The 23,175-nt window shown below is 43.2% G+C and overlaps 1 protein-coding gene across 4 annotated transcripts; it reads left to right on the top strand.

Annotated features, from left to right (window-relative positions):
* Positions 1-9: 9 nt before the first annotated feature.
* Positions 10-23,047, top strand: LRRC42 (leucine rich repeat containing 42). Of its 4 annotated transcripts, none has more exons than XM_033226292.1 (9): positions 10-228; positions 1,497-1,530; positions 6,590-7,076; positions 12,420-12,551; positions 14,924-15,042; positions 16,615-16,703; positions 16,877-16,990; positions 21,170-21,254; positions 22,546-23,047. In XM_033226292.1, exons 3-9 carry the CDS (start codon positions 6,604-6,606, stop codon positions 22,818-22,820), a joined length of 1,287 nt encoding a protein of 428 aa, XP_033082183.1. In that variant the 5' UTR covers positions 10-228; positions 1,497-1,530; positions 6,590-6,603; the 3' UTR covers positions 22,821-23,047. The 4 variants fall into 4 exon arrangements, with proteins under 4 accessions (XP_033082183.1, XP_033082184.1, XP_033082182.1 ...); XM_033226293.1 differs by lacking the exon at positions 1,497-1,530 and adding an exon at positions 1,575-1,694 and having other exon boundaries at positions 25-228; XM_033226294.1 differs by lacking the exon at positions 10-228 and adding an exon at positions 351-372.
* The last annotated feature ends 128 nt before the right edge of the window (positions 23,048-23,175 follow it).

Raw genomic sequence — 23,175 nt, 5'->3', positions numbered from 1 at the left:
GGCCCGCGCACGCGCGCCTCCCCGGCCCAGCCTTGCTCCCGCCCCCGCCGGTCCCGCGGTCCCACGGCGCCTGGTTGCCCCCAGCCCCCTCCCTCCTCCCACCCTCGCTGTGTCCCACCCTCCCTAGCTTTGTGCCCGGGGTGCTGAGCCCTTCCCCATCAGTCGCGCCGCGGGAGGAGGGAGTCGCCACCGAGGAGCTGCCGCTCGCTGCCCCGGGCAGGGGCACAGGTAGGTGGCGGCCGCGGGCCGGGCCGCTCGCGGGGCCCCGGGTTGCGTGTGGGAGCGGGGGCGGGGGCGGGGTGTTAGGGAGCGGCGGGGTGGGGGAGGGGAAGCCCGAGAGGACGGCGGGGCGCGGGTTGAGGGGAGGATGAGGTATATGGGTGTGGACGATGGGCTTAAGGGTGGCGTAGGGGTGCGGGGGCAGGCTATGGGGACGTGTTAGAATTGGGTTTCGGGGCCGGGGTGGGATAGGGAGCAGGATTAGCCTGGGTGGACTCGGGGAGAGGCACGCGTGGGGAGAGAGCGGAACGAAGGCATGCGTGGGGAGAGAGCGGGAAGAAGGAATGGGGAAAGAAAATGGGATTTTAGGGGTTCAAGGAGGAAAGGAGCTAGGATAGGAATAGAGAGGGTGGGGTCTTGGGGACAGGGAAGAAAAGTTGGGGGTGTGGAATGCCAAGTTGGGGATAGTGAGGCGTGAAGGAAGAGGGTCTTGAAGATTGAGAACAGAAGGCAAGGAAAGAGATGGAGAGATTGGGGTCCTAGGAGACGGAAGCCCCTAGAGTGGGAAGAAGGGAAGAATAGATGGTGGAGAGAAGGAGTGCGGGTGGAGGAGTGTGGGGAAGGAAAAGGAGGCAGGTGGAGGTTGGGAGATTGGAGGTTGGGAGGGTTGGGTCTGTGGAACAAGCAGGCCACCTTTCAACAGGAGCACGGAAGGGCTGGAAGGGTCTGAGGGTTGAGGGGGGCAGGGGAGCTGAGGTGAGCGAAGGGAGTGGGGTTAGGATTTTTGGTGTGAGAAGCCCTAGAGTTGTTAAGAGTCACATTGTGGGAGAGATTGGCATGTTCTTGGGGGGCAGTGGGGAGCCTGAGAGAGGAAAAGGTATGGGCGAGAAGGCAGGTAGTAAAGTGCATATTGTAGGAAAAAAGTAGTGAGGAAAGTTGAAAATTGAAGAATGGGGACACACAGAACAATGAAGGTGGATTGTTGGTTATTGCTGGTTTAGAACTACCCATAGTTTAGTTTCTGTTTAGGTTTTTATTTAGAAATTTTCCCAAGAATACTACATTTTCAGATAAACTTAAGTGTCTACAGCCTTGGGATGAAGGCCATGAATTGGCAGATGTTCTCCTGGTATATGGATGTAGCTCATTTTGGGCCTGGCAGAGGGAAGAAGGGAGGCCTCCTTGTAACTGTCCTGGCTCTGTTCCCACCAGCTCTTTCCCTAGATGTGCACCGGTTTTCGTTTTTTTTCAATCTTATCCCTCCCCCCTCCCCTTAGGCTTCAACCAGTGAATACTAGAGGGATCAAACAGGTGGGTGAGATTAATTTTTCACATTTTTTTTTTCTATCCTTAAGGCTAATGTCATATTTTTAGTCTTGAGAAACAGCATCATGCCAAGGAAAGAGCTTGAGCTTTGGAGTAATGCGGCCCTGAGATTGAATTCTGGCTCTGCCACTTACTAGCTCTGTTCTAGAGTAAGTTATTTTATTTCCGTGGGTCTCTTTGTCTATTAAAAGGCAATACTGACCTCATAGGATCATTAGAGATTACATGAGATCACTTTATGTAGTACCTAACACAGTGCTTGGCAACTGGTAAGTGCTTAATAAATGGTAGCCATCATCCAGTACCGTTAAACATCATAGTTATTCCTACAAGTTACTGTTCTTAGGGGGTTTTTATCTTACTTTATCTTCTGAAGTTAGGTATTTTCTTCTTCTTCTCTTCAAATTAGCTGTAGATTCAGCTCATAATTTTACCCTGTGGGCTCCCTGATAACCCCAGTTCACCTGACTGGGATCGTCATGCTTTTTGCTTGGAAAACTGGATTCAAGGTCTAAAAAACTGTCATGTGTAGTATCAATAATTTTATCTGGCCTTTTTCAAGAAAGCTGTATAGAACTGAGTTTTTAATGTAATACAGCTATGTTTCATTCATTTGATGAAATGGTACACTTCGTGGTAACTTGGGCTCCCTTGTGGTGACCAAATGCTAGAACGTACATGATTATAATATTTTTCTATGCTGTCGTATGGGTTACAAAGCTGCCTTACTGTAGCAGGCTGGGAGACTATCAAAATGTCGCTGTTACTCTTGATCCAATATATAATACAGCTACTACGATCTACATTGGACATTGTTATTGTTGTAGTGACTAAGTATTTTCATTTTTCAATTTGGATGGGGTTTTCACCATGGTTTAGAACAGGTCCATTTGTAATACACCACCCTGTACACCATCTTGTACATTAGTGAGGGTCAAATGAACCTAAGTAGAGAAGTTTTATGTAGAATTCTCTGGCCTTTCTGGTCCTTAGCCTTGAAGGGTTCAAATGTTAATTTAATGCTTAGATCATGTTATAGTACCTCATAGACTCTCAGGAAGCTCCTTTTTGAGAGAATGCAGGATGTGCTGATTTAGTAGTAGAAATTAAAGGACACCAGGATTCCTGAACCAAAGTCAATTCCTCCAGTGGCTTCTGGACAAATGATGTGAGTTTACTCTCCAGGAAAAAATTGTATTTATTTTTTCCTCATTTAGAAAGAGAAATGGTATTTGGTGGGTAATTTAAAGAAAAACAAAAAACCAGAACCGTTCCCTTTTTTTGAAAATGATCCCCGGAAGCCAAAGCGTCCTGGATTTTGAGGAGCCCAGATTAGGGTCCTTACTCTAGTCCCAAGCTGCTTATGCCCTCTGCTGGATGGAATCAGACTTCTAATTTTCATCTGAAGTGGTCACCCACCCAGCCATCCATCCATCCATTTGTCCATTTTACAACAGTGTTTGTGGAAGACACTATTAGGGGTGAGGGTTGGGGGCAATACAGATGGGCAGACCCTGTTTCATTGCTCAGGGAGTTCACAGTGTATTCATCCACTATAATAGGGTATCTTCCATAGAATTTGTCTTTCTGTTGTTAAAATCACGTCAGTCCTTTTTAGGGCCATACCTAGCATCTGCTTTCTGATCTACAGGTAGAGTAGAGCTCTGAATGTTAAATGACAGGGATAAAAGCCAAAGGACATCTGCTTTATTTCCTCAGTCAAAATTAAGGTCTGCAAGGTTGGAGGGTCCAGATGCTCACCCCTACTGGAAGAAGAGCTCAGAATAAATGAGGCATCTCCTTAGCAGCAGGCGCTGTAAATGCTGGCAAGAGAAAAGTATGGGTTATAAGAGCCAGCACTGTGACAGAATTTTTTCCCCCTGTTTTTTAGTTTAGTTGTCTCCCACCCCTTGTACTACCAGTAGCAATATACTCCCATCATCTGCTTTGCCTTTGCCACCTGCAGAATGGTCTGGCAAGTAGGGGAGGAGCCTGCAGCTGTTGCCTGGAAAAGGAGCTGGCTCCTAGCAACAGTATCAGCAGGCCCTGCAACTGAGAGCACTAAGTTTGTCCTTTGAGGTCTTACCTTTCCTTTCATACAGTTCAGCAAATACCTTTTGAGGGCTTACTTAGTACTAGGCACTATGTCAGGCCTGAGAAAGATAGATGAATCAAATAAGTACCTTGCCTTCAAAAAGCTCACCACTCTGGGTACATTAACAAGTGAACAGACATAGTACATGGTTCTAAGTGCTATGCTGGAGAGACTGGGTGCTCTGGGAAAACCAGACAGGCACATACTGGTGCAGGGGTTAGGGAAGGTTTCCCAGAAGAGGGACGATGTTAATGATGAGTGGGAATTAGCTTGGTCAGGGAGGCAGAGCAGGATGTTCCAGCCGAAAGGAACAGAACGGGCAATGGCCAGTGGGACATGAGAGCATGGCCAGTTTACCTGGGTAGTATGACAGGGCCAGAGAGTAGGACATAAGGAAATGAGCGGGAAAGGGTGAGGCTCTAGAGCTAGGCAGAATACTCTTCTCTCGTGCTTTTATACACATAATTATCCTTGAGAGAAACGTGGATAGTACTGATTCCCACACACAGGACCATTGTTTCATCTCCAGAGACTCGGCATTTTTGATCACGGACTTAAATGTGGCTGACACTCGTAAGTGGCTTCAGGGCCACACTGTGGCCCCGCATTGATGCAGAAGAAGCTGAGTTGGTTCACTCTAAAACTCAATCAGATTCTTTTAGGGATATTATCAGGCCTGTATGATATTCTACCTCTCTTCTGCCTTTACATTGTAGAAATGAGCATCAAATAAATACCTTCATTTTATTTAACATAGCACATTTTCATGTATTTTGAAATCTCACAGTTACTCAGGAGGAAAACAAGTATTCCAGTTCTTGGGCACATGATATTACCCACATGACTGCAGAAATGCCCAACTGTTTGACTTTTTTATGTTAAAACTGCCCTAATAGAACTTTAATAGATACGAAGTGTCCAAAGGCTAGAATAGTTTTTATGTAGCTCTTGTAGTGGAGATGTTTATTTCTAGATTAAAAAAAAAATCCTGTTACTTTTGGTCTTTGTAAAATTTAGCAAATGAGTAAACGTTGGTTGCACACTATCTGCTCAGGGACTGTACGATGCCAGGGCACTGTGTTATAGAGTCTGCATGAATTCAGCGTGGTTCCTCCTCTCAAGGAGCTCAAAGCAGCAGATGGCAGACTCAGAAACAAATAAACAGAACAGTGAACCAAGTGCAACCGAGAAGTTTGTGGACTGTGTCAAGCTAGCCAGGAAGTTATTTATTTCTAGTCTTTTCTGTGTGTAAACACGTTTTTTAAAAGTTTATAATTTTAATCACTTTATCACATTCCGTGGTACATATAAGTCATAACATATTTTTTTTTTTTTTTTTGAGGCGGAGTCTCGCTCTGTGGCCCGGACTGGAGTGCAGTGGCCAGATCTCAGCTCACTGCAAGCTCCGCCTCCTGGGTTTACGCCATTCTCCTGCCTCAGCCTCCCAAGTAGCTGGGACTACAGGCGCCCGCCACCTCGCCGGCTAGTTTTTTTGTATTTTTTTAGTAGAGACGGGGTTTCACCGTGTTAGCCAGGATGGTCTCGATCTCCTGACCTCATGATCCGCCCGTCTCGGCCTCCCAAAGTGCTGGGATTACAGGCTTGAGCCACCGCGCCCGGCCAACATTTTTTTTTTTTTTTTTTTTTGAGGCGGAGTCTCGCTCTGTCGCCCGGACTGGAGTGCAGTGGCCAGATCTCAGCTCACTGCAAGCTCCGCCTCCGGGTTTACGCCATTCTCCTGCCTCAGCCTCCCGAGTAGCTGGGACTACAGGCAACCGCCACCTCACTCGGCTAGTTTTTGTATTTTTAGTAGAGACGGGGTTTCACCGTGTTAGCCAGGATGGTCTCGATCTCCTGACCTCGTGATCTGCCCGTCTCGGCCTCCCAAAGTGCTGGGATTACAGGCTTGAGCCACCACGCCCGGCCTAAGTCATAACGTATTTATTAACATCCCAATTATTGGACATTTAGGTTGTTTTCCAATTGTTTTGCTAATATAAAATTGCTGCCATTAATTTACACATAAATGAATCTTTGCTGACATCTGTGACAACTTCCTTAGTGTGAATTTTTTTTTTGTTTTGAGATGGAGTCTCGCTCTGTCGCCCAGGCTGGAGTGCAGTGGCCGAATCTCAGCTCACTGCAAGCTCCGCCTCCCGGGTTTACGCCATTCTCCTGCCTCAGCCTCCCGAGTCGCTGGGACTACAGGCGCCCGCCACCTCGCCCAGCTAGTTTTTTGTATTTTTTTTAGTAGATTCGGGGTTTCACTGTGTTAGCCAGGCTGGTCTCGCTCTCCTGACCTCGTGATCCGCCCGTCTCCCAAAGTGCTGGGATTACAGGCTTGAGCCACCACGCCTGGCCCCTTAGTGTGAATTTTAAAGATGAGATTTTGACTTGGGTTTTTTGTTGTTGTTATTTTGGAGTTTTGCTCTTGTCACCCAGGCTGGAGTGCAATGAAACGATCTTGGCTCACTGTAACCTCTGTCTCCCGGGTTCAAGTGATTCTCTTGCCTCAGCCTTCCGAGTAGCTGGAACTACAGGCACGCACTCGGCTAATTTTTGTAATTTTAGTAGAGATGGGGTTTCACCATGTTGGCCAGGCTGGTCTCGAACTCCTGACCTCAGGTGATCCACCTGCCTCGGCCTCCCAAAGTGCTGGGATTACAGGCATGAGCCTCTGCGTCCGGCCTTGACCTGGGTTTTGAAAGATGAGTAGGAGATGGCCAGATAAACAAGAAAAAGTGGAGAGTAGGAGGGGCATTCCAGGTAGAGGCAATAAAGGCAACCTCGAATGCCAAAGTTCCCAGGCAACTGGTAAGTTTTGCTTTTCCTAAAACAGCCACCAGTCCTGCCTGGTAGGCTTATAAAGCCCTGAGCACAGCAAGATGAAGTTACATGTTACAAATGGCATTTTAATTGGATTTACTTCCCTGTGTCTTGCTTTCACAGTTGCTACCAAAGCAATGTCTTGCTACCTCAGCTCAGAAAACCACCTAGACCCAGGGCCCATCTACGTGCGAGAAAATGGGCAGCTGCACATGGTCAATCTGGCTCTGGATGGTGTCAGGAGTAGCCTGCAGAAGCCAAGGCCTTTCAGACTATTCCCCAAAGGCTTTTCTGTGGAGCTTTGCATGAACAGGGAAGACGACACTGCACAGAAAGAGAAGACTGATCATTTCATCTTCACATATACCCGGGAGGGGAATCTTCGGTACTCCGCCAAATCCCTCTTCAGCCTTGTCCTGGGCTTCATCTCCGACAATGTGGATCACATTGATTCCCTTATTGGCTTTCCTGAGCAGATTGCCGAAAAGCTGTTCTCTGCTGCTGAAGCCAGACAGAAATTCACTGAGCCAGGTGCAGGGCTGAGGGCTTTACAGAAATTCACTGAGGCCTATGGAAGTTTGGTGCTTTGCTCCCTGTGTTTGCGAAACAGGTGGGTGTTCTAATTAGGTTATTCAGTATTTTATTGGGTGTGTTAATTCTGTCAAGCTCTGGGGCTTAGTGGGCTCAGGGGCTTCCCTCATCAAATAGCACTTCAGTTTAGAACTTCCATATACAAAGTGAAAGACCATATTGAAAAAAATCACTCTTCCTTCTCCTCACGTCTTAGACGAGCTGATACTTAACTTTATTCTGAAATCATTTTACAAGGATTAGTTGTCACAGCTTCTCCATTAAGTAGAAAATATTCTTCTACCAGCTTTCAAAGAGAAAATAGAAAAGACAAAATGTGAGCTGCCAAATATCTCTTGATATGCTCTTGCAGATGGGGAGATTAGTATCCAGAGTTTTGGGGCCTGTTTTTGGTTTTCAGACCACTAAATACTGACCATTAGATAAAAAGTGACCTTAAAAGATTGGTTGATTAAAATTTCAAATATCCTAAAGTTTGGCAATTCTCAGATAAAGTCCTAACATTAAGGTCTATTGTCTAACAAAGCAGATATTTTTTCCTTGTGACTTGCCTTTGCTCATGTGCTTTATTTAAAATTTTTACTCTACCATCATGTAAAAACACTTTCAAAACATCTAATTTTAAACTTGCAAAAAACCATAAAAATATACATGGCAAACAATTTAAACACAAACACAGAGGGGCATAAAATGAAACAGAAGCCTTCTTCCTATCTCATCTCCAGTTTCCTCTCCCCAGAGACCAAATACTGTTACCAGTTTTTAAAATACTATTCTAGAGATGTTCTACACACATACATGTTTATGTAGTTCCCTTCTTTGTTATACAAATGGCAGCATGCTGCATACATTCTTATGGACCTTGCTTCACATAATTTGAAAATCATTTATCATCAATACTGGTAGGTTTTTTTTTTTCTTCTTCTTCTTTTGAGACAGTCTCACTCTGCCACCAGGCTGGAGTGGCAGTGGCATCTCAGCTCACACTACAACCTCCAACCGCCTGGATCAAGCGATTCGCCTGCCTCAGCCTCCCCAGTAGCTGGGATTACAGGCATGTGCTACCATGATTTTTATATTTTTAGTAGAGACAGGATTTCACTATGTTGGCCAGGATGGTGTCGATCTCCTGACCTCGTGATCCGCCCACCTCAGCCTCCCAAAGTGCTGGGATTACAGGCATGAGGCACCGTGCCCGGCCTACTTGTAGGTTTTTAAAATAGCTTTATTGTATACCACTGTATGAACTATTCTGTGATTAGACCTGAAAGGCAGCTTACCTTTTTTTTTTTTTTTGAGATGGAGTTTCGCTCTTGTTTCCCAGGCTGGAGTGCAGTGGCGCAATCTTGACTCACTGCAACCTCCGCCTCCCAGATTTAAGCAATTCTCCTGACTCAGCCTCCTAAGTAGCCGGGATTACAGGCACCCACCACCACGCCCGGCTAATTTTTTGTATTTTTAGTAAATACAGGGTTTCACCACGTTGGCCAGGCTTGTCTCGAACTCCTGACCTCAGGTGATCCACCCGCCTTAGCCTTCCAAAGTGCTGGGATTACAGGCGTGAGCCACTGCGCCCAGCCGGCAGCTTACTATTAAGATGCACAATCTGTATGAGCATTATAACAAGGGCTGAACAAAAAATGTATGTAAGAGAAAGCCGTATCTGAAAACAGAAGGTAAGCTCATATGCTTAATAAAAGAAAAATGATCTTTATTTAATCAGCTCATAGAATTAATGGTTTCACCACAGGCCAAATACTGTATTTTAAAAAGAAAAGACACAAACACATGTAGAAAAGGACAGAAACTTGGCTCATAAACTGAGCAGGCACCTTGAAAGCTCTGTCTCTGGGCTATGGTCTCAGTCATGGCTGGGCTTGGAGCTGCTGCCCGTGGAAAGGAAAAAAATTACCTTGCCTAAAGGAAAAAGTCAAGCAATATTTCATTGTAGCTTATGCATTTAGAATACATTTTACCCTTCATTTTTTCTTCCAAGTTATTTATGTTCGTTGTTGAAAAGTTAGAACAGTGGCAAAATAGAATTGTGATGTACTCTTGTTTTAAAATTACTTTATGAAAGCAATATATACTATTTGGGGAATACATAAAATTGCAGTACTAAAAAATTCATAATCTCACATGATCATTTTCAAATATATTATTTTTATGCATTTGGGAATATATACTTTGTACAACTTGTATTCTGTTTTTTCCCCACCTACCTTTATAGCTTAATATTTCCCATGCTATTGAAAATGCTCTTTATCCATTTGCAATATCTGGATACTGCTGTAGTGGCAGATTGGTCGGATTGGAATGAGAATAGCACTTTTCATTCACATTTGATGAGGACATAAATTAGTGTAGCATTTCTGGAAGCAGTTTGGCAATATGTATCAAGAACCTTGAAAACATCCATACTGTTTGTTTGACCCATTAATTCTACTTACTAAAAATCTATTCTAATCCCTAATGTAATAATCAAAGACGGGAACGGATATTTTTACATAAGAGTGTTCATTGTAGTACTGTTTGTACGAGTGAAAGTCTAAAAACTAAGTGTTCAACAGTAGGGAATTGGTTAAGCAAATTATAGTATATTTATATGATGAAATATTATGTAACTATTAATATTCTAAGAAAGAGATTTTTAAAATGTATGTACTGCATAGATAGAAGGAAAAAAGAAACCTACCAAAAAGTAGTCTAGATGGTGGGATTGGAATTGATTTTATATACTTTATACTTTTCTGTATTTTATTTTTTTCGATGAAAGTGATACATTATCAGAAAATGTAAACATTTACATTTATATAATAATCAGAAAATATAGGAAACTTTTTTTTTTTCTTTTTGAGACAGGGTTTCACTCTGTTTCTCAGGCTTGAGTGCAGTGGCGTGATCTTGGCTCACTGCAGCCTCCGCCTCCCAGGTTCAGGTGATTCTCCCACCTCAGCCTCCCAAGTAGCCAGTACTACAGGCGCCTGCCACCGTGCCCAGCTAATTTTTGTATTTTTTGGTAGAGATAGGGTTTCACCATGTTGACCAGGCTGGTTTCGAACTCCTGACCTCAAGTGATCCACCCACCTCAGCCTTCCAAAGTGCTGGGATTACAAGCGTGAGTGACCACGCCCAGCCAGAAAATATAGGAAACATTTTTAACATAATCTTTTAGCCCATATTTTATTGCTGCAATTCCAGACTTGACTGTCTCATTCAAGTGTAAGACTTTGAATTGTGATCCAAACCCCTCTTTTGAATCCTTGAAGGAAAATAGAGGGCAGGAAATTTGAGGTTGCATTTGCAATCCAGGGCTGTAGCTGCAGTCCAAGAGGTTTTGTCAGCACAAAGGGGTTCAGGTCTAAAGTAATGAGCTTGAAAAAATAAATGAAAATAAAATAACTGGGTAGGTGCAGGCACTTGCTATCTTGGGGTTAAGTCACAAAGCTACCTGCCAGAAGCAAGTGTCTTTGCAACTGGATTCCAGCCTTAACGAAAACTCTCTTTGTGTTGAAACCCCAGTGTTTTTAATCCCGCTGGTGGTCACGGGGAGGCAAGTATGTTTTCCTTAAAATACCACCTTTTGTTATTGACATAATAGTAATAGCTACTATTTCATGAGGTCCTGCAAGATGCCATGGAATTTTAAAATATTGTTTCTCTTTTTCTCAATAATCCTGAAAAGAAGTAATCATTGGCCCCATTTTGTAGCTGGAGAAATTGAGGGTCAGAAAGGTTAAGTAACTGTCTCACAATCACACAAGTAATTGGGCTGTTAGAATCCAAACTCAGATCTGGTCTGTGCTCTTTCTATTGCCTTTCCACTGTACCGTTCTGAACCCTTTAAGGGAAAATTTGGAAGACTGGTTGCAAGCAAGAACCTAGAGCTTTGATTATGTCCTAGATTAGCATCTAGTAGTGTCTGTGGCCTAACACATTTGTTCCTCAACCTTGAGTTTCGTAATGTTTCTTAATCACATTACACAGTGTTATGTCCTTTGCAGAGAACCCTTGTTTCAGAATTACTAAAAATCTTTTGGTTAATTGATCAAAGGATATGTGTTTTCCTTTCTCTGATTGCCAGTAATCCCCTAAATCCCCATTAACACACTTCAACTCTGTGATTGGAAGGTGAAAAACAGCAGCTGTATTTACAGTGCAATTAAAATACATCTGAGTAAATAAGGCTCTTTTGTGTACCCAGCTGAGCTCGATCTCCAGACAGCTTAGGTTCTACCCTTTAAAGGGGTATCAGTGCCTCAGGCCATCTGTACCTAGCAGCCAGGCCAGTCATTAGTTTGAGTACATCTTTTTTTGTTTGGAAATAGGAAGAAAAGAGATTAACTCCCCTCTTGCCCTCTGATTATTCCATCCTGTTTTTGGCTGTTGTGATCCTGCTGATGGAAGAGAGGTGTGAACTCTTAGGTGTAACCCCACTGATCCTAACACACCATCTTACTGTGGAAACTTCTAGACATCCAAGAGGAAGGTGGATGAGAGAGGCCTGCTCTTGCCACAAGTCAGTTTCCCTTTCCTCTTAGGTTCGTCTCCTCTCCATTTCCTGTCACACCTAATCCCTTTCATTTTTTCTCACTGACCTCATCTGAGATAGATGAACCACTAGAAAGCAGGGCGGAGGCCCCAGCCTGGGCTGTGGAATGCTGTTTTGATCTCCTTTCCCTCTCCAGAGGCTTCCCTAATGCTTCCTGATAACAATTTGGCAAGGTGCTACAACGTTATTAAGTTGCTGGAGCTCAGGGTTTGTCTTAATATCCATCTAGACCGGAGTGAGTCCTTGTAGCAGTCTTGCTGTACATACTTTTGGAGTAAAGTTAGGGTAACAAAGGCACAGGGGAGTGTTCAGGAAAGATAAAATGTGATGTGCCAAATATCTCTTGGTGTGTTCTTGGGGATGTGCAGATTGGAAACCAGAGTTCTTGACCTTGCTCCAGTTTTCAAATCACAGGATGTTGAGCGTTAGATTAAAAGCAACTTTGAAAGAATTAGTAATTAAAAATTTGAGTATCCTAAAGTTTGGAAATTCTCAGGTAAGGTCCCAACACCAATGCCAAGGTCTGTCTGATAACAAAGCAGATGTCTTCACTTGTGACTTACCTTTGCTAATATACTTTTTTAAATTTATTATTCAGAATTTTTATTTCACCATCACATAAAAAGATGTTCAAGGCATTTACTGATTAAAAACTTCAGCCTTTGCCCTGATAGTAATTAGTGAAGTCTGCTTATTCCATAGTACTGTGTCCTGATGGGGTGGTGGGATATTGACTATGATAGAAATCCGCAAATGGTAATGCTTTAAGAGGAGTGGGGGAAGCTATTGATTGCTCTCCATGCTTTATAGGTATCTGGTGATTTCAGAAAAACTTGAGGAAATTAAGTCTTTCCGGGAGCTGACCTGCCTGGATCTTTCGTGTTGCAAGCTTGGAGATGAGCATGAACTTCTAGAACATCTCACCAATGAAGCCCTGTCTAGGTACTGACCTGTCACCACTTGCAGATGAATTGTTTCAGTATTGTTTTAAAGGCTGTTCCAACAGGATTATCTTCAGGAGTGCTGATTACTTCCTATTCTTATGTTGATTTGCTTATTTTTTTCTAAAACATTTTCGATCTCCATTTACTTGGTACAAGCAATATGGATTAGACAACCCTTAGAAAGTCAGTCAGTTGACTCAAGTCAGTTAGTTGATTCTCTTTTTCTAAGTAACTTTGATTTAAACATGTAATACTTGAAGCTACCTGGGTTGAAAAATGGTTTTGCCCTTTATTTATTCTTTTTTTTTTTTTTTTTTTGAGACAGTTTCGTTTTTGTTGCCCAGGCTGGAATGCAATGGCACGATCTCAGCTCACCACAACCTCCACCCACCGGGGTTCAAGCGATTCTCCTGCCTCAGCCTCCCAAGTAGCTGGGATTACAGGCATGCACCGCCACGCCCAGCTAATTTTGTATTTTTAGTAGAGACGGGGTTTCTCCATGTTGGTCAGGCTGGTCTCGAACTCCTGACCTCAGGTGATCCGCCTGCCTTGACCTCCCAAAGTGCTGGGATTACAGGCGTGAGCCAATGCACCCAGCCCTATTTATTTTTTTTTTTTTTTTTTTTTTTGAGACAGTTTCGTTTTTGTTGCCCAGGCTGGAATGCAATGGCACGATCTCAGCTCACCACAACCTCCACCCACCGGGGTTCAAGCGATTCTCCTGCCTCAGCCTCCCAAGTAGCTGGGATTACAGGCATGCACCGCCACGCCCAGCTAATTTTGTATTTTTAGTAGAGACGGGGTTTCTCCATGTTGGTCAGGCTGGTCTTGAACTCCTGACCTCAGGTGATCCGCCTGCCTTGACCTCCCAAAGTGCTGGGATTACAGGCGTGAGCCAATGCACCCAGCCCTATTTATTTATTTTTTTAGATGGAGTCTTGCTTTTATTGTCCAGGCTGGAGTGCAGTGGTGCGATCTCTGCTCACTGCAACCTCCACCTCCCGGGTTCAAACTATTCTCTTACCTCAGCCTCCTGATAGCTGGAATTATAAGCGCCTCTCACCACGCCAGCTAATTTTTGTACTTTTAGTAGAGACGGGGATTTTGCCATGTTGGCCAGCCTGGTCTTGAACTTCTGACCTCGGGTGATTTGCCCGCCTCGGGTTTTGCCCTTTTTTATCCAGTCCTAGTTTATTCTAGCAAGGGATGAGACATTATACCATAGTCAATAATCATTATCGTTTGCTACTTTAACTATCAATGAGCTACAACTATAAAGAAAATGAGCTATTAAAAACAGCCAAAGAAATTATTTTCAGAAACCATGATTTAAAGAAATAGCCCAGTTCATACCATTCATAAATAGTCTGACTGATCTCAGGTTATTCTGGCCAACAAAGAGGAGGACAGATGGATTCCTCTGTGGTTTTATAAACACCCAGAACAACAGCATTACAATCCTGGGTCTAACCTGCTACCTGAGGCCTGCTCCTGACAGTGACATCTACCTACTGCCCCATAAAAAGATACTGTTGTGGGAGCCTAGCCAGCACCAAGGCTCAGATTTCTTATGTGAAAACGGAGCATATTAATACACCAATTCCAGCTTAGCAGCAGATGGATTGGGTTATGGGTATATTTTATTAACCCAATCTGAAAATCTAGATTGATAAAGCTGGTTAAATTTAGAGGATTGTGTGCTCTGCAAAAATAATTCTCATAGGAATTCTTTAGCAGCCTTTCCTGACATATTTAGAATGTTTTTGATTTTCACATGATGTGTCAGAAAAGCAGCTTTTGTTTTAAAGTATATTTATCCCCTTAGTGGAAGTCCATTTATTCAACAGTATACCTTTAGTGCCCTCTGCCCTCTGAAATCAGTACTGCATGACACTAAATTAACCCTCACTTGGTAACTGAAGCGGCACCAAAAAAATCTTTTTTTTTTTTTTTGTGAGGCAGGCTCATGTTCTGTCTCCTGGGCTAGAGTGCAGTAGTGTGATCATAGCTCACTGCAAGCTTTGAAATCCTTGGTTGAAGCCATCTTCCTGCCTCAGCCTCCCAAGTAGCTGGGACCACAGGTACACACCACCTTGGCAAGCTAATTTTTAAAAATTTCTTTTAGGGATGGGGTCTCTAACTCCCAGGCCCAAGTGATCCTCCAGCCTCAGTCTTCTAAAGTGCTGACATTACAGGCGTGAGCCACCATGCCCAGCCCAAAAGAGCTTAACTCTGTTAAATGCATTGGGTATGAAATAGCAAGAGGTAGGGGATATGTTGTATTTTTAAATGAAAATGTTTGAAAGCATGTTTTTATACCTAGATTGTCTCAAACTCTGAGTAATTTATGTATGTACTTTGTTTCTCTAGTGTAACTCAGCTCCACCTGAAGGATAATTGTTTATCTGATGCTGGGGTGCGGAAGATGACAGCACCAGTTCGAGTGATGAAAAGAGGCCTTGAGAATCTAACGTTATTAGACTTATCATGTAAGTTTTCTTTGAAATTATAGATTATTTTAATGTTGGAAGAATGGCCTTAGAGATCATCTTGTTCTTCCCCTTCATTTTAGAGGTAAGAAAGGAAAGGTGATTTTCCTGGGTGCCATAGAAACTTGGTGGCAGAGCAGGACCGAGGCCAGAGACTCTTGACTCCTGGTCAAATGACTTTTCCAGCATGTACCACCTCTTTTTTTTTATTTTTTTTTATTTTTTATTTTTTTTTTGAGGCGGAGTCTCGCTCTGTCGCCCGGACTGGAGTGCAGTGGCCGGATCTCAGCTCACTGCAAGCTCCGCCTCCCGGGTTTCCGCCATTCTCCTGCCTCAGCCTCCCGAGTAGCTGGGACTACAGGCGCCCGCCACCTCGCCCGGCTAGTTTTTGTATTTTTAGTAGAGACGGGGTTTCACCGTATTAGCCAGGATGGTCTCGATCTCCTGACCTCGTGATCCGCCCGTCTCGGCCTCCCAAAGTGCTGGGATTACAGGCTTGAGCCACCGCGCCCGGCCACCACCTCTTTAGGGTAGGAAAAACCCTTTCACATTCATCCATGCCACTCGCTGTGTGCAAACAGAGATACCTTTCATCATATTCATTGCATACTTAAAGGACTTTTGACTCATCTTTATTTTCCTTGAGCCTCTGATCCTTGGTATTTGTCAGCTAGGTCCTTTTTATCAATGTTTGCCTGATGAAAAGCTGGATGAATGGATAACTTACTCGAATTAACCAGACATTGACTCCAATGGTAAGAGGTTGACAGAGATCATTTACAATTGAACTGAGCATCCGTTGACTCTATGGCAGGACAGTATGGTGCCAAAAGAATAGAAAGAGCAGGGGTTTGAGGTCCGAGGACCCTTCTTGCTCTGCCTCTTTTACTACCAGTTATATACCTTCGGACCAGTTACTGAACCACTTCGAGCATTGGTTTTGGCCTTTGTAAAATGAGGATAATAATGAATGTCCTGTCTGCCTCCCAGGGAAGTGTATTCATTCATCAGATATTTTCTGAGCATCTATAATGTGCCAGGCACTGTGCTTATGGCCTTGAGGACTTGATGCTAAGTGTAGTACTCTCTGACGTGAAAAAGTAATATATAAGAAAGGATTCTGAAAAAAAATGCAAGTTGGTAAGAGTGGTGATAGTATCTGTGTCTAAGTTCCCTTGAATATCTTTTTAAAATAAATAAATGCTTTTACTTTGGAGGTGAAATGGCCATGAATAAAGCATGATGAACCATTTTAATACGTGTTTATATATGTTTTCATATGGTTCCAAATTAAACCCTTTGGGATAACTACCTGGTTCATTTATTTTTCTGCTCATCCCCAACTCCTAGAAAGTAAGAGCTGTAAAGGATCTTTAAGGATCATTGAGTGTAGCTCTTCTATATTATGAATAGTAAAGATCAGACTTCTGTATTTAATTTACTTTGAAAAGTTTGCCAACTCAAATGTTTTGTAGTTTATCATTGCCTGGACTTTTTTCTGAGCTTATTTTTGGTTGTCATTTTAACAACATTTATATTGTAACAGAATGCTACCTTGTTTTTGACATCTAGGTAACCCTGAGATCACAGATGCAGGCATTGGATACCTCTTTTCTTTTAGGAAACTAAACTGCTTAGATATCTCAGGGACAGGGCTCAAGGTAAGACTTTTGGTTCCTTCGCTCATTTTTCTAGACTCAGCAATTTGATATTTTGCCTGTGCTAATTGGTATTTAGAAAGGGCTGGTATTTTTGATGATCTTTATTTACTACTGAAAGCAAGTAAGAATTAACCAAATGCATTTGCATTTCTGATCTGTCTCTGCCTCACTAGGACATCAAAACCGTCAAGCACAAGCTCCAGACCCACATAGGCCTTGTTCACTCCAAAGTGCCTTTGAAGGAATTTGATCATAGTAACTGCAAGACAGAGGGCTGGGCTGACCAGGTACTCCAGATTTTTCTTCCATGCTGTTGATGCAGCTTTTCATCTTAATTCCAAGTGTCTTATCCAACACATTGAACAAACAGTAATCCACTTGGTATTCCTTGGCTAAATTGTCATCTTCATGTCAAATTGGAGACACTGATGGGCTATAACTGGCCCATATACTTAAAGAATTGATGCCAGACCTTATATCTCATGCTCTGGTCACTAGATAGTGCCTTATCTTTACTGGACCTAGGAGAAGATGTCATCTTACAAATGACTCAGAAAATAAGTGAATTCTGGCTTGCTATACAAAAAAGCAGTCTGACCCAACTTCAGAAGGACGGATTCTCTTAGTAGTGTGTATATCCAGGAGAGAGAATAAACTCTGGTGTCATGCAAATAAGGATTCAAATATGATTCTTCTCTTTCTTTTGGGAAAGTTTCTTACCTCCCACAGCCTTAGTGAGGAGCTGTTTCTCGTGTCCCTCTCTCACTGAGTCTTGCCAGTGAGAGAACTTTACTTTGACTCTGTTTTGTCTTGATGGTCTTTCTTCACTTGGTAAAATACAGACTTAAGTGAGATTCAGAGTCTTCTATGTAAGTTGGAAGTGAGAAAGTAACCAAGTAGGACAGCACAAGTAGATGTCACCTTCCCTGTGACTGGTGCCTTTCTCCCTTAGACGCTTTTAACCAGTGTTTCTTGGTAGAGGCCTAGAGGACCCACCAAAATATCCAGGATCCCTTCTTAGCTTCAAGCCATAATACGTAATGGTAGAACTGTCTACCTGCTGGATTGTAGCATCACCTCTCCACAGTAAGCAGGGAGACTGGTGAGTTGTGTTTCAGAAGCACACTGAGCTTGGTCCAGAACATGCATGATGAAATAATTACCATGGTGCATTGCCAGACAAAGTTTCTAGTGCTGTATGAGACCTAGATGCATCCAGTGGACTTGGGACAGGTGTGGGATGCTCTTACAAAGGCTTGCTGCAGTTTGGTAACAGGTGACATGGTGGAAAGAGCATAGGCTGTGGAGCCAGAAAGACCTGGGCATGGAATCCTGGCTCAGCAGCCCAATAGCTGTACAACCTAAAGCAACTTTCAGTCTCTGTCTCATCCATAAAATGCAGAAACCAGGCTCTCTCTTGAGCAGGGCTCGGGAAGGATCAAGTAGAACACCTGACAGCCTGACCTGAGAGTAAGTTGACGACCAGTGCAGTCCTGCCCTCCACCCTCAGCTCGGCCTCTAAGGACTTGGTAGCAGTGCTTTGCTTTGCTTATGTCTTGGGGATCTGTTATTGAAACTGTTGCAGACTGACTCCACTCACTTGCCCTCATTCTTGTCTCACAGGGGTCCACTTAATTCCCTATTTCTGTCTCAGAATTTCTCCATTTCATCAACCGTATTCCACTTCCCTCCTATTGGAGAGAATAAGTGTGCTCCTTTATTCTAGTCACAAGCCCTTTTTTTCTTTTTTTAAAAAATTTTGTTCCTGAAGATATCCAGTTTCCCTTGTGATATTTACTAATAATGATTTTTCCCTCCTGCCCCTGCCCACCACATCTTCATTTGTCCCTCTTTGTTGTCCATCTGCTTTCTGTAGATAAATGCAAGGTGTCCTTATTCTAGCGTGGTTCTCATTCCCCAGTGCAGCTGTGCATTGTTTCCTGTCCAGTCTGCCCCATCCCCTCGGTGCCTACTCAGTTCTTACTCCCTTGCGACTTAGTTCTGGCCTCCCCTGCTCTCCTGACAGGGTCCTCTTGAAGGTGGGTGGTGATATTCTTTACCTTCCTTGGCTTTCCTGCAGCATTTAATAGAAACATGCATGCCTTATTATTTTTCTTTGGGCCTCTCTCCTGGCTCTCCCCCAGCTTTCTCACTCTTCTGGCTGTGGCTGATTCCTCTTTCTTCCTCTCCTCTTCTCCCACATCTCCACACTCCCCAGGTGCTCTTTCAGTGTTCTTAGAGCTCCAGCTCTCCTTGCGAGGATGACTCTGCATTCCTCTCTAGACACTAGACCCATTCCCAAGTATCCTCTGTGAATCTCCACCTGCCATCTCAAATTCAGCTTGTCCCAAACCAAACTCATTTTCTTCTTCCCCATCCCCGACCAGCTCTTATTGACATTCTTATTTCTGTTTAGTGGAAGGAAGCACCATTTTCCCTATTGCTCACTGAGTCAACACGTTTGATTAATCCATCCTGGTGTTCCCTGAAATCCGTTCCCATTTTTATCACCAGGAAATTATAGAAGAGATGGGGACTAATATTTATTAAGTGCCTTTTGTGTGCCAGACACTGTGCTAAACTCTTTATGTATGTTATCTTGTTTAATCCTTAAAATAGCCCTATGGAGTGTGTACTGTCGTTGGTCCTTACAGATGAAGAAATTGAGACTAAGACATCACTTGCCATGGGTCCCCTGGCAATTAAGTAGTGGAACCAACTCTGGAACTGGTTTTTTGTTTGTTTTTAAATAGAGATGGCGTTTCACCATGTTGCCCAGGCTGGTCTCGAACTCCTGGGCTCAAGGAATCCTACCGCCTCGGCCTCCCAAAGTGCAAAGATTACAGGTGTGAGCCACTGTGCCTGGCCTGGAACTGTATTCTTTTTTTTTTTTTTTTTTTGAGACAGAGTTTTGCTCTGTCGCCCAGTCTGGAGTGCAGTGGCATGATCTTGGCTCACTACAACCTCCGCCTCCCGGGTTCGAGTGATTCTCATGCCTCAGCCTCCCGAGTAGCTGGGACCACCATGCCTGGCTCAATTTTGTATATTTTAGTAGAGACAGGGTTTCATCATGTTGGCCAGCCTGGTCTCGACTGCGATCCGCCTGCCTCGACCTCTCAAAGTGCTGGGATTACAAGTGTGAGCTACTGAGCCTGGCCTGGAACTGTATTCTTAAATTCAGTGTTGTACTGCCTATGTCCTGAAAATGTTTTTCTTGACCTTTTTTATGGTTGTTTCATTACATTCCATAGTTTAAAAATATTAAATTTAAAGTTCTTGTTATTCATGGTATATTAAGATGATCATTAGCTTTTCTTTCTTTTTTATAGACGGAGTCTCACTCTGTCGCCCAGGCTCGAGTACAGTGGCATGATCTCGGCTTACTATAAGCTCCGCCTCCTGGGTTCACGCCATTCTCCTGCCTCAGCCTCCCGAATAGCTGGGGCTACAGGTGCCCGCCGCCACGCCCAGCTAATTTTTTTGTATTTTTAGTAGAGACCAGGTTTCACCCTGTTAGCCAGGATGTTCTTGATCTCCTGACCTCGTGATCCACCTGCCTTGGCCTCCCAAAGTGCTGGGATTACAGGCGTGAGCCACCGCGCCCAGCCTAGCTTTTCTTTATGTATAGTTTATATTCACGCATATTTCTTTTTTTTTTTTTTTTGAGACTGAGTCTCGCTCTGTTGCCCAGGCTGGAGTGCAGTGGCGTGATCTCAGCTCACTGCAAGCTCTGCCTCCCAAGTTCACGCCATTCTCCTGCCTCAGCCTCCCGAGTAGCTGGGACTACAGGCGCCCGCCACCATGCCCAGCTAATTTTTTTGTGTGTTTTTAGTAGAGACGGGGTTTCACTGTGTTAGCCAGGATGGTCTCGATCTCCTGACCTTGTGATCTGCCCGCCTCGACCTCCCAAAATGCTGGGATTACAGGCATGAGCCACTGGGCCCAGCCACTTATTTCTAAAAGAATTGGTAGCAGCTTATAATAAAAATATATTTGTAACAGTTTAAAAAGTAAAAACTGATCATGATATGTTATGAGACTATGGAAACATGGATGTTTTACATACAAGAGTTTGAGTTATAATTGGAGTATTTTAAGGTACGAGAGTAAGTCTAGAAATGTGTGGAAAGTGTTATGACTAAAGTTTTTAAGTTTTAGTATTTAGTTTAAGGATATGTAATTTATGTCCAGCTTGGAATAAAGATGAAAATAGGGAAATCAGCTTTATAGATTTCCCTTAGTCATGCAGATACATGTATCCAATGTTTCTGCATTCCGACTCAACTCCTGCATTAGAACAGAAAACTCAGACTTGACTTGGTTCTTATTCTTATCACCAGGCATCTGAAGTAAAATTTCCCAGAGGGGTTTGTGTTTATGGAGAGGGAAAAAGGGGGAACAAGAAAGGCTTGAGATTAAAATCTCGAGATTTTGTTTGGATTCAAATCTTTCCAAATATGTTTCAGATCGTTCTGCAGTGGGAGCGTGTGACTGCGGAAGCTGTGAAGCCACGGGAAACCTCAGAGCCTAGAACGGCAGCTCAGCGCTTCTGTGAGAAATTCCCTTTCCTTTGAAGTTTTTTGCCCTTTATTTGCATCCTTAAAGCAGTTTTACCTGTTTTCCCTCCTTGGAAAAATTAATTATGGTAGTATTGGCTTATTTATGATCACCAAGACTTGTATTCCCTTAGCATAGCTTACGGTGTAAGTTCACACTTAGCTTTGAGCATCAGCACCAGAAAGACAGCTTTTTAAAATTACTTACTTATGTACCACCTTGTTCCAAAAAAGATTTGTGGTGGTACAAAAGTAGATAGAATACAGAAGATGAAAAAGGAATTAAGTGTAGCCAGAAGTTGGAATCAGCCCAGGTGTCCATCAACAGGTAAATGGATAAACAAAATGTGAAATATATGTACAATGTATTTCAGGCTTTAAAAGTAAAGAAACTTTGACACAACGTGGATGAGCCTGCAAGATGTTATGCTAAGCAAAATAAGCTAGTCACAGAAGGACAAATACTGTGTGATTGTTCTTGTATAAGGTACCTAGAATAGTTAGATTCATAGAACAAGCAGAATGGTGGTGGTGACTAGGGAGGCGGGGGTGGCACAGGCAGGAATAGGGAGTTATTGTTTAGTACGTACAGAGTTTCATTTGTACAAGGTAAAGAGAGTTCTGGAGATGGATGGTGATAATTACACAACAATGTGAATGTCCTTAATACCGCTGACTGTACACTTAAAAATGGCTCAAATGGTAAACTTTATGTTATGTATATTTTATCATGATTTTAAAAGAAGGAATTGATGAAATCAAAGTGAAGAAAATATAAAGGTACAAAGTAAGAATCCAGGGCATACCAAAAAAATGTAAAATAGGTTGTATCGTTTGCTCTTTGGCCCTTAGAAGACAGAGTCAAATCCAGATTTCAAATAATGAAGACTAACATTTTGAGGGCTTTTAGTGTGTGTCAAGCATTGTGCTAATCACTTTATGTACATTATTTCATTTATCTTCGTATTACTCTTATGAAATAGGTTTTGTATCCATATAGAGGTGATTAAACAGAATTTCAGACAAGTCACTTGCCCACGGTCACTTCTAGGAAGAGGCAGATCTAGGATTTAAATCCAAATCTGTCAAACTGTAGTATGAGTCTTTGCCTTCAACCTATGCCTGCGTGCATACCACAGCGACCTTACAGGGCACTCAAGGCAAAATGCAGTCAATGCAGGTATCACCCTGTTTAGGCCTTTGTCATATCCCTGGGGGTATCCTAGACTGATAAGGGGATTAGCATGCCAGTGTACTGAACTCATCACCCTTCACTTCTGTCACAGATGGGAAGCGGTCTCGAGCAGAAGCCCCACTGAAGTGTCCCCTGGCAGACCCCCACGTGAACTCTTCTGAGAAGCTCCAGTTCTATAAAGAGAAAGCCGCAGATTGCCACGGGCCAGTGTTGAAACACGAAGCTGTCTCAAGCCAGGAGTCAAAGAAGAACAAGAAGAGACCTTTTGAGGAGTCAGAGACAGAACAGAATAACTCTTCACAACCTTCAAAGCAGAAATATGTGTGTCTTGCTGTGGAAGACTGGAACTTGTTAAATTCCTATTGATTAGTAGATACAGGTTGACCTTTCTCTGGCCCCCAGCTCTAATGTTTGAGTAAAGGAGACTGAGGATGATTTACTTTTTGTTTGAATTTACCTATGGCATTAGCATAGCAAGCAGATATTTCTACTTTTGTGGTGGGGGAGGGGAATGCTATGGAAGTATAATAATTTCTAATGTATATTTTCAATACATAGTAATTTTTTCAAATAAACATTTTTGCTGTCCTTAAGTTCTGCTTGTGGATTATAGATTGGAGCTGCAGGAAATAACATGTTGGTTTGGGATGGAAGGCCAGGTGAACTAACAAGGCAGCTTAGCATACCTCAGAGATACTGCAGATTTGGTTCCAGACCACCG

The sequence above is a fragment of the Trachypithecus francoisi genome, unplaced genomic scaffold, assembly GCF_009764315.1.
Source record: "Trachypithecus francoisi isolate TF-2019V2 unplaced genomic scaffold, Tfra_2.0 Lachesis_group12, whole genome shotgun sequence".
NCBI classification, from domain to species: Eukaryota; Metazoa; Chordata; class Mammalia; order Primates; family Cercopithecidae; genus Trachypithecus; species Trachypithecus francoisi.
The sequence above is the reverse complement of the archived record's forward strand: the minus strand, read 5'-3'. Positions and strand labels throughout refer to the sequence as shown.